Source organism: Geospiza fortis, unplaced genomic scaffold (assembly GCF_000277835.1).
Source record: "Geospiza fortis unplaced genomic scaffold, GeoFor_1.0 scaffold362, whole genome shotgun sequence".
Lineage (NCBI taxonomy): Eukaryota > Metazoa > Chordata > Aves > Passeriformes > Thraupidae > Geospiza > Geospiza fortis.
In genome coordinates this window covers 747,838-759,516 of record NW_005054464.1, presented here as the reverse complement: position 1 = coordinate 759,516, position 11,679 = coordinate 747,838, and the positions used below count along the sequence as shown (strand labels likewise).

Below are 11,679 nucleotides of genomic sequence, written 5' to 3'. Positions count from 1 at the left end.
GGTGAGAGCCAGTTTTCAAATGGCTGGGGTTTTGCTGTGAAGGGAGGCCTTCATTTTTGCCTAAACAGTGGAAATAAAGCAGGAGCCACACTGCCTGAGAAGTTATGTTGGGTTTTTAAATGAAATATCAAATTGAATGTGTTTGCTAGGCTACAGGCAGCAAATGTGCACATTTTCTACTTCAAGTTGATGCAAATCCTCATCACCTCATCTTGATCTTCTTGGTCTCCCTCCTCCAACTGTTTTCAATAATAAGTTGATGAAATGTCTTCAGTATGGTTTCTGACAGTTTGTTTGTACTCTGCAGGTCCTGGGAAGCAGTAGATGTAATTTGAAGAAAATTTGAAGGAACAAATGGCTTTAGCTGGCTGCCCAGACTCCTTTTTACATCTTCCTTATCGGATAGTAAGTTGTGAAATTGCATGTTCGTGTCAGCTTGTAGCATCATATTGCTGTGTGCTGGTGATTGATTGTGCATTCAAACTTTTCGTCAAACTGCTAATGGCTGTCTGGCAATTCTCTGGGTTTTGCTAACATTTTGGAAACAGAGCCTCTGTTACCATCCTGTGTTCAAGTTCTGCTGCTGAAAAGACTGCGTCATTAATATATACATGTTATAAATGATCAAATCGGTAGCCAAATTTATAAAAAATTTAACAAAGATTTATTAGATTGATAACAAAAAAAAATAGAATTTCGAAAAACCACCACAGCCAAGGCAGCGTCAGCCCCGGGTGCAGGCGCTGGGTGAACCAGGATCTGACTGACAAAGTGACAGCGTTTCCCCAGGGGTTCACCCTGAGTGCTTCAAGCAGCTAGCTTATATACAGTTTATTCTACCTGAGGCAGGGATGACTGCACGTTTCTTTGTGTCTCTTCACATGTAGAACTGGATCCATACATGTGCAGCAACAGACAAAGGTAGGTCCAGGGACACAGACCAATGTCTGAGCATCTAGGCAGAGTCTGTATTCATATGTAGTAGAGTGATGCCAGTTCTTGAGCACGGTAGATATAATCTTCTCAGGTGCAGGCCTCATGAGTAGCTTAGACATTGCAGCAATCGTGGTCCAGGAAGGTTTAGATGCAGTCTTCCCAGGTGCAGGTGCCAGGGAAGTCAGCAATCATGGCCCGGGAAGGTTTCATTCATACGTTAACAGACCCGATATTATCTTAAAGCTGTCCTGGAACTGACTGAATAGAAATAAGACTCTGCTCCCAACCAGATTGGTCAAAGACATAACTTTGGACTTTTACAATATTTTATACATATATAGCATGAATTATTTCTACCATATGCTACATACAGATTTGATATTTGCCTTTAAAATAGCCATTTCCTAACTGTGAGAAGGCACTTGTTTCCAAAGAAAAGGTGGCAAGCTACAGTCCTAGTGAAATGCCTTGCATCAAAATGTATCAGTTTGCAGAATGCTATATTTGTAGGAACAAAGGCAGAGATTTTTACACTTGGTTAGATCCTATGTTTTTGAGTCATTGTGCTGTATCTAAGCAGCCAATATGGCATATTACAAAGAGTATATTTTAAAAATCCTCAGCTAAATTCAAAGGTACTTGATGAAAATGCATGTAAAAGTTCTCTTTTTTCCCCTGGGCAGTTTTAGTTGGCATAATGCTTGCTTTGTATTTTTTATGAAACTGTAAATTGCTAGTTTGGATATGATCTTTTCTTTGCACTTTTTATCTTCTGTTTTCATAATATGATTACCGCCCTGAGGATTCAGTTATGGTTTTGGACCCTGCAGATACACAAATAATTAAACAGTGTCATGTGACATTAAAACCTTCTCCTTTTGTCCCAAGAGAAACATTGCTAGTAGTGATTACTACAATCATGCTACTCATTTGGAAGAAAAGCAAAAAACGGATAAAAACAACAACATTTCCAAAAAATCTCTTTAAGATTAGTATTCATGCATGTTGTGTAATATGTCAACTTACAATTTTTTTTCCTCAACAGGAAACCTCTAATTAGTTAAAAGTCTAATGTTAGTATATGCTGAGTTGTCAGCTGAATGTACCTGAATGCTTTTCCCGATAGCAGGAAAACATAACAGTTCTTTTATAGCTTCTTTTGCAGCTATAAAAATAGACTGGACTTCAAGAAATTGGATGTCCTGAAAATCTGTTACTCTACTTGGATCTATGAGTTTAAAAGAGTGTGTGAATAGATGTGCCTGGACTTCATAATTTTGATGCACTGTGAAATTATGCTTCCAATTCATTTAAAGCATCATCTGAGTCATGATGTGAAGCTGAGGAAAGGAAGAGCTATGTAAAAGAAACTTGACATTCTAGGCAGTCATTTTTGAGCTGCTAATTCCTTGAGTGTCAATCTCTCTTGTGAAAACAGTGTCTTTAGTGGTTCATAGGAAATAAAAATGTGAATTTTGTTGGTACTTCCCTTTCTCTGACAAGCCCTGTGGATAATCTGCTTTAGTCTGGGGCAGTCAGCAGACTGGAAGTGTCAGAGCAACATGGGGTGACTTGAGATGGTGGGAAAGTGACTCAGTTATTTTTGGTCAAAGCTTACTGTGTATTAACTACCCTAAGTGCTTATAATCAGTTTGAAGACTAGCTCTGGAAGCCCATTCACAACTACTGTGCCTTCTGTCAGAACTGAAGTTTGCATTAAAAAAATCCTGAACATCTGTTTTTCCACCCCTACTAAATCTGACTTAGGAGCTTTCATCAACTTGTCTTTCAAATTTGGCTGCAGTGAAAGCATTTTGTTGGTAAAGGGCTGAAAGAAGGTTAAACTAAATATGCTCTAGATTAGAGTGTAAAGAAGTATTCTATTTTTTCAGCACATTTTCTTACTTAATGTGAATGAGAAGCTATGAAGGACAGCTCCAGAGATCCCAAGGTTGGGACCTTAATGCTGTAAATTCAGTATTAGAATAAATTGACACATTGGAGGTTGGGATTATATTCAAGGCAAGAAAAATGAGAACCTGGGTAAGTGAATATGCCCTACAGAATATCCTTTAGAATGTCTTGCTGCCAATCCACCTTTTCTTATGTTTTTAAATATTTTTAGAGAGATGGGCAAAGTATAGATCTCTGGCTTTCTTACTGGGCTCTTTGTTTGCAAGGCTTGCTGCTTTCAGAACCTCTCAGGTCTTATTTAAGAGCTTTTTTTTCTTCTTTTTCTTTTAAATTTCTCAGGAGTTAGCACATAAACCAGTCACACTGAGTGCATTCTCCTAGAAACAATCTCTAGCTTTGTAAAAAAAAAAAATCAATACTATCTTTCAGTGGCTTTCAGGAGTCCTTTCCAAATTCTTGAACTCTTCAATAAAAATCCAGCAGTGAGAATTGGCAGTATTTGTCTTCTGTTCCTGGAAATTCAGAACATAGTCCCAGAATTTCTCAGAAAAAATGGGATGATTTACTGTGTTTCCGTTCTTTTGCAATCTGTAGTCACAACAGTATTTATGTGCAGTGACTTGAACTCTTGGGGAATATTTAGTTCTTTAACCCTTTGGTTTAATTGGACAAGTCTCAGTGACATAAATAACAAAAAAACAGGTTTTTTCTTAGTTTATGAAGATAAAATTTTGGGCATACAGGAATGTTCTGTTTGTCTTTTACCTTCTGCCTTCTGTTTGTTTTCTCATGACCAAGATGCACGTATGACTTCAGTAATAATTAAAGTAGTTTGGTTTTACTGAGCTGAATTATTTTTGAGAGAGAACTTGGTATAAAATGGACTACAAGCACTTGGCCACAAAGTAGGGAGAAAATGTAAATTGCTTTCTCTTATGCCTACAGAGCTGGGGATTTCAGGATTGCTAATAATCCTCTTGATCAGATAAGAGTGCAAAATAGTGCACATCATACTTGAAAAGATTCGTGCACTTCAAGAGTAGGAATTAAATACATAAGAGAATTAATCAGAGGCTAGCTACTGTAATGAAAGCCTCTTTCAGTGATGTCAGATTTGTGGATGGGTAGGTCATTTGCTGCCAATACTAGAACTACAATAGCAACATTGCTCTGCCTTTGTCTGGAGGAGCAGTTAGGCAGAGGTCCTCCAGGTTTTAGTATGGCAGCTTTGATTCTTGTTTTCAATAAAACGATACAGTGAGTTAGAAGACACCCTTGGAGGTCATCTGATCAAAGTCCCTGGCATATTGTTTTCCTGGAATGCTTCATCTTAGAGAGTCTGGTTTTTTGGGAAACTTGCTTTTTTTACTTTCAGGGGTGGCTTGCTTAGATTGGGCAGTTAGAGAAGAGAGGGTTTCTCTTTTAGTGAAAGGAGAGGGGAAAAAAACGTTTTGATTTGAATAAATCTCTAATTTAATTAGAGAATCACCTTGATGGGTGCAATAATCCTCACCCTTGTGACATCCAGATGCCTTCTATATGACTCAGTCATCTCTGCTACTTTGGTATTTAACAGTCTGTTATTTGGTGTTAATATAGGTGTACATGCTGCAGTCCATGCTTGTATGCATAAAATGTCTTTTATTGTAAAAAACCTGCATGAAAAACATTTGTTTGCAGAATTTGTCTCCAGGTGGGCTTGGTGGAGAGGGCTGTTGAAAAAAACCTATGTTTTGCCTCTCATTGTCTGCCTTGACACTGTTTGAATATCTTCATTAGCTTGGCTGTTGACAATTGTTGATTGATTCTTTGGAGATGTCGCTTGCCAGTTGCGGTAAGAAAGGCACCAAGCCAAAATGGTTCTGGTCATTCTTCTCCTCAGCTGGGCAGGGAGAAGAAAACGTAATAAAAGGCTTATGGCATGAGGTAAAGGCAGGGAGAAATCACTCACTGGGTACCATCACAGGCAAAACAGACTTGACTGGGGGAAATTAGTTTAATTTATTACCAATCACATCAGAGTAAAGTAATGAGAAATAGAGATAAATTTTAAAAACACATTCCCCCACCCTGTCCTTCTTGCCAGGTTCTACTTCACTGTCAGATTGCTCTCTCTCCTCCCCTCCAGTGATGCAGCGGGATGGGGCATGGGGTTTGCAGTCAGTTCATTACATGTTGTTTCTGACAATCCTTCTTCTCAGGGGGAGGACTACTGATGCTCTTCCCTTGCTCCAGTATGGGGCCCTTCCCAGGGAGACAAATCTCCACGAACTTCTCCAGTGTGGGTCCTTCCCACATGAGCATAAGTCCCTTCCATGGAGTGCAGTCCTTCCAGAGCAGGCTGCTGTGCCTTGGGAGGTCACAGGGCATAACCTGCTCCAGTGTGAGCTCTTCTCTCTCTCCATGGGTGCACGGGTCCTGCCAGCAGCCTGCTCCATCTCCAGCGTGGGCTTCCCACAGTGTCACAGCCTCATTTGTGCATCTACATGCTCCAGCACAGAGCCCTGGATTGGCTGTAGGTGGATCTCTGGCTCTCCTGTAGGACTCCATGGGCTGCAGGGACACAGCTGCTTCACCATGGTCTGCACCACGGGCTGCAGGGAAACGTCAGCTCCAGTTCCTGGAGCACCTCCTTCCTCTCCTTCTTCACTGACCCTGGATTCTGCAGAGCTGTTTCTCTCCATATTTCCACTCCTTTCTTCATCTGCAACTTGTCATGGTTTAGGAATGGTACTCCTTGATTTCTACTACTGAGGCTCTCCAAATCACACTGTTGCTGGGTTGCCCCCCCCCAGCCCTACCACTGGGGGTGGCCGGAGAGGAGAATTTGGGGCACAAAAGGCAAAGATAACAGGTTAAAATGAGAACAGTTTACTGGGAACAGCCATGAGATAAGAAAAGGAGCAGTAACAACAACAATATTGACAAAAGTGCTCATTAGAGAGTAATTTCGCATGCAGGACGCTCAGGCAACCTGACCAGTGCTAGGCTTGCTCATCAGGAAGGAACCCCTTCTCAGAATCCCCCTTTTCTGACCCCGGGCAATGAGGTGAGGTGGTGTAGAATAACCTCCCTGTCTTAGCAATGCCACCTCCCAGCTACTCCAAACATTAACCCTGTCTTGGTCAGAACCAGGACACAACTGAGCAGATGGCTTTGTTTGGTTTTTTTTTTCACAGAAGCCAACCTGGTCCCTCCCCCCACTCCCAAAGCCTTCTCTTGCAAACCCAATACATGATTTTCAAGATTCAAAACAAACAGTGGCATAATTTACTCTTATTAGGCTTAAACATACAAGGATTCTGCTTGCATAAAATTTAGAATGAATCCTGGAGTTTGGTTTTTTCACCCTAAGAGGGCAACATGGAAGGACCAGAGTGCACAAGCAGGCTTTCAAAGTCCTTGGGCATAGCTGAGTGAAAAAACACCAGATGCATTATTACATTGCATCATTCTTCTACATATTGCATAAAGAAAAGCTGAAATGTTGCTACTGCCAATGCAGAAAGTCATCAGATTTGTGAAATATGGTGTCAGTCAACAGATCTTTTATTGACGATACTCTTGTTTTAACAGTTTACATGGATGTGGTGTAGAGGGTTGACGGACTGGAGCAGACAAAGTACAAAGCAGCGCGAACATTAGTGAATGTTTTTACAAGACATGTTGCCTCCAATATGAAGTTATGAAATCTGTCTCCCTGAGTGCAGGCTGCAAATGTTTTTTACAGATAGAGTTGATGCTGCTTGTTAGTTTTCATTGAAGACCAACTGAAGCTATGTTTCTAGCTTTTCTTTTTCTTGGAAAGAAGTTTGTTTAAAAAATTGTCCTGAAACCAGTTGTTTTCATTAACATTGAAATAGAAGTGTGGTGCTTACCACATTCCACTTAAAGAGGAGTGGAAGTGTTGCCACCATTATGGTGAATCATCAGAATACTTTATATGGAACAAAATAACATCAAAGAAATTTGTATCTTGCACTAAGCTTCTATACAATTGAGTACGGTTTCCCTTCTGACAAGAAATAGTAATAATTTTTTTTGTTGTTGTTGTTTTTTGATGTACTAGTTTACCTTTCTACATTTCCAGTCACAAGTATGTACCTTACTGTTTTCACTTCTGCTTTTGTATTCTAATTTGCAGAAGTTGGTTGGCAAAACATGAAGTCTTTTTCTGAAGGTGAATGCAAGCAAGAAATTTCAAGTGACTTAGTCCACATTTTCCAGTTACATGAATTTTTTCAACCCACCAAGAAAAAAGACTCAAAATACTCTAGTGGTCAATCATATCATTTGCTACTTGCATTACTACTACCATTGGTCAGGATAGACCAATTTACAACATAGATATTGCAAATCAAGTGAGGAAATAAAGAAGTTTAATTTTGCGTTTTCCTGTTAATGATTTCATGCTTAAACACTAGATTGACCCTGTCGTTAAATGCAAGCAGTCTCTTGATTTAGCTCTGGTTTTCATTCATGTTTAAACCTATGATTTGCTATTTTTATACTTGAGAGAAAGTTGAGGGGGGATCTTAGGAATATATATAAATACCTGAAATGTTGTAAAGAGAATAGAGCTAGGCTGCCTGGTGACCAGAGCCAGTGGACAGGATCTGAAACACAGGAGGTTCCCCCTTGATATTGGGCAATGCTCTTTCACTGTGAGAGTAACTGAGCATTGGCAGAGGTGGTGAAATCTCCATCCTTGGAGATTGTCTGAAGCCCCCCAGGCATGATCCCAGGCAACTGGCTGTAGGTGGCCCTGCCTGAGCAGGGGATTGGACCAGGTGACATCCAGAGGTCTGTTCCAACCCCAGTCAATCAGTGATAGCATGAAAATCAAAAGCAGTGGGCCTCTTTAGGTTCTGACTTCTATGCAGCTTATAAGATGATACTTCAAGACTGAAAACATACCCACACTGATAAAACCAGACTATTTTCTGCTGTTCTCTCACAAAACTTCATGAGAACATTCTGAAGCAATGGTAACAATCAGTTTAGCAGACTATAGCACCAAAAAAATCCTGCATATTTTTTCATGAGTTGGATCTTTTCCAAATGAGTAAATATTTAACAAGCTGTTTACCAACTGGTTATTTTGGAGAAGTACCAGTATGTGTTTTTTTCATGTTAATAACAGCTCTAATTTAACAGAAGAGAGTTGATGTACCAGTCCTAAGACAGCTTCACACTTCAAATGCCTGCATAAATATAAAAAGATAGAAACCTGAAATACAAAGGAATGGAAGCTTTTTTTTAAAGTGCATTGAATATAACCAACTGGAATTACATTAGTGATAGTTGAGGGGATCTGCTTTTAATGAACCTTCCTCACACAGATGTTCCGTGTTCTAAATATGAGTAAACAGTAACCAGTGGAGAAGGCTATTTTGTTTTTTAAGCGGAAGATAATATTGCTGTGTACTTGGAGCTGTCACTTTTCAAGAAAGCACTGTGGCTCGGATAGTTCTTAGTGTTGTTGTCCATGCCAGTTGGCTCAGAGAGATCTCCTCTATCCTTGGAAAAGACCAGTAATATAATGTTGCCTTATATTTAAGTATTTCCAAGAAATATATCTAGATACAGAACTTGCATAAAGTTATGCCCAGGACATTTTCGTATGTTACATAGTCTAAAGAGAATCTGTTTGATCAAAGGAAGGACAATATTTCATAAGCACTTACTTATATAATTTTTTAAGTTAAAAAAGAAGGGAGGAAAAAACTTCTCCAAACTACCACCCCAAATCCTGTGATTCTGAATGAAGCTGTTTATGTGAACAAATCTGAGAAGAGAATTTTCCTGTTTCTAGAGAGAAACTGTGGGTACAGTTTCCAGACTTTTTTGTTCATGTGATGCCTCATGGCAGAGACGTCCTTGTTTCTACACTTGCAGACTTTCTACTCCAAACTGAAGCTGCTGATTCAAAGAGTGGAGACCCTGAACTCACTGTGGCCTTGGTGTGGTGAAGGTGCCATTTACTCTGTAAAGCTAGGGATAAATATATCAGGTCAACCTAGTACTAGCTATGACTGAAAACAGTCTTTACTGCTCTTTTTGCAACCCCCAAGAACTTTCTTTTCCATTCCTAATATAATGTAATCTGGAGTGGTCTTTTTAAAAAGTTATTTGTAGGTTCCCACAAAACCCTGCCACTTTTTGAGGTCTTTAATTTCTAGTGTTGTAGGTATGTTCCCTTTGTGGAGAGGTGGGATGGAAAGTGCTGCACAGAGCAAGGACTTGTTCGGCTGACTTTGCCTTTTCAGGATGGAATTTTACCAAATTGATCTGCTTTCGGGAATCCTTCATGAACAAGGGGCCAGATTATTGGTATTAATGGCCTTTTATGCTAGATAGTATTGATATTTTAATCCGAGGCATTAAGATACAGTGGTTTTATTTCTGGTTTTGAAAGAACAGTGAGCAATCAAAGGTGGAACACAAATGCCCAGCAAAGCTCTCAGGCTTTACTGCTATTTTAAGATAGCTTTGGCCTGTGTGCTGGTACGACCAGTGTGCATATTTGAAATTCTAGCCTCTACAATGAAAAGACAAGCCCTCGGAAACAGCCAGTGGTTTTGGAGCATGCTGGTCCTTTGCAAGCTGAATGTTAAACAATGACTTAAGACTCTACTACACACTGGCTGTAGCTCTTGATGTCTTACACATTGGCTCCATTTTTTGACATAATTTTGGCAAGTGGAGGAGCCTGGCAATCCTTCATGCTAGAGGCCCTAGCTCTAATAAGGCACTTTAGTTATTAGCACAAGTAAATAGTTGTCCATTTGTGCTTCATTAATGCATATTAGTCATACAGTAAATCCTGTCATGCTGGCAAGTTCCCCAGAAGAGTGAATACTTCTGTGCAGTTCAGGAGGGGGTTTCTGACAAAGTGGTGTTGGCACCTTTCTTGAAGAAGTTCTTGAAGCTAGGAGTGTAGGAGAGTGGCAGGCCATTATTTCAGCTCACATGAGATTTGTAGGGTTGATACTTCAGTGGAGGCAAAGAGGTATTTTTGATCAATTTTATGCTGTTGCAGTAGATTCTTCTCCAGTATTCAGGTGACTTTTCTACAGCCTTCAGCTATATTGAGGCAGGTTGCTTTGGGCTGTGGGGAGTACAAATGAAGTGTCTCCTCTTCTAATGAAAGCAGATGTTCCAGAAATCCCATATGATTGTCCAGTACTGTAAAATTTTAACTATCTATTTGAAGAAACCTAGTATGTGCAGCAAGATGAAATCAGAAGGCAGCACAGTGACCCATGATCTGTGTAAGTGTTCTGGTTTCTTGAGAGAGAAGACCTTTAGTACACGTGGTATAAAATTGCAAATGAATATGACTTGTTCTTTGGAACAGCCAGTGTAGATCCTTTGAGTTCCTGGCAGTGACTTCTGGAAGGACTTGCTCCATACTCTTGCCAACTTGTCAAGGCTGACCAGCTTCTGGTGCTTCATATTGTCATCCTCACCTGTTTTGAAGAGGAATGTGTTCTTTGCCTCTGCACTCACCAGGATCATCCTCTGATTAGTTACTTAGTCTTTTGGAGATAGCAGAGAGTAGCCTTGCTAGTGTAGTGTTGGTTAGCGTCCTTAGCATCTTCTAATGCATCCTATCTGCTTCCTAGTTAGCTTGTCTGATTCTTAACTTTCCTTTGCTGTCAGTAATGGTTCAATCCTCCAGATGCTGGCACTGTGCTCAAAGAACTGGGAGACATAAGGAGGATCTAGGAAAAACTGAGGGAAAAAATCATTGGTCTTTTGTGTCCTTAGCTGCTGGATCCTATGCACAGCTGAGAACTTACTCAACCAATAGTAGCCCTCCTTTTGTCATTACTTTCCTATATAACAATTCCTTGGTTTTTCTTGGCATCCTTTGCTTGCTCCAGCTTTTCTGCATGTGCACAATCTCCATGTTCTTTCTGTGTAACCTCTTCCTCTTTAATGCTCTTTGCATTTCAGCATTTTAGCTGAGGCAGGAGATGCCCGTCAATTCAGCTGGCTTTCTGCCATTCCCCTGTGACTTTCTGCATGCCACAATGGACCTTTCTTGAGGTTTGAGTAGGCTCCTGCAAGATCAGATTGTTGCCCTGGGTACCTTGGTTTTTCAGAGAAGTCTGCCAAAAACCTGTTTTCCCACAGTCCAAGACTATAATTCTGCTGGTAGTCTTGGTCTCTTTGCTTACTCATTACTGTCATCTCTGCATCATCTCCGCTGCCATCAACCTCTTCCTCAAATGGCTCTTCTTTGTCTATCAGTTGGCTTTGCCAGCTTGTTGGTCAAGCAAGAAAATGCTTCCCCAGTTGACTCACTGATCACTTGTGAAGTTGTCTTCAACCCACTCCAGAAATCTTTGTAGAGTCCAGTGCTAGCTGCAGCTGGAATGGCACTGTGTACTTGTGAGTGGGTCAGAAATGTGATTCAGGCAATTTGTGTCAAGTTTCTCTCCACCCCATACACCTGGCTGCAAAAATGGATGCATTTGGTTTGAGCAAGACAGGTATTCTGAACATTAATCTTCTTAAAGATGGTGAGTGCTTCTTTTGGGAAGTATTGAAGTGGAAAATGAGGGACTTGGCAGTGTGACAGAAGCAAAGGAGAACCTAGAGGTGCTAGCCAATTGTCCAGGTGTTTCCTGTCCCAGCAGTGTCCCTTGTGGCTTCCCAGCCAGGCTGTTGGTTCTCAGTCTCCTGTCATGGTGCTCTCCTGGCTTCCCTGATGTTTACTCTCTCTCACAAGGCTTACATCCAAGTGGACTGTCTGCTGTGCTGCCTTCTCCAAGGACCTGCTGCCAGCCATATCTCCCCAGGACTGTCCTTGGGGTGGTG

At 40.7% G+C, this 11,679-nt stretch overlaps 1 protein-coding gene across 1 annotated transcript in view; it reads left to right on the top strand.

Moving 5' to 3' along the window:
- The first annotated feature begins 298 nt into the window (after positions 1-298).
- GRB10 (growth factor receptor bound protein 10) overlaps positions 299-11,679 on the top strand; it is a 109,280-nt gene continuing 97,899 nt past the window's right edge. The window contains 1 exon segment of the mRNA XM_031062780.1: positions 299-405. Within this exon segment, the coding sequence (XP_030918640.1) occupies positions 355-405 (51 nt within the window). The 5' untranslated portion in view covers positions 299-354.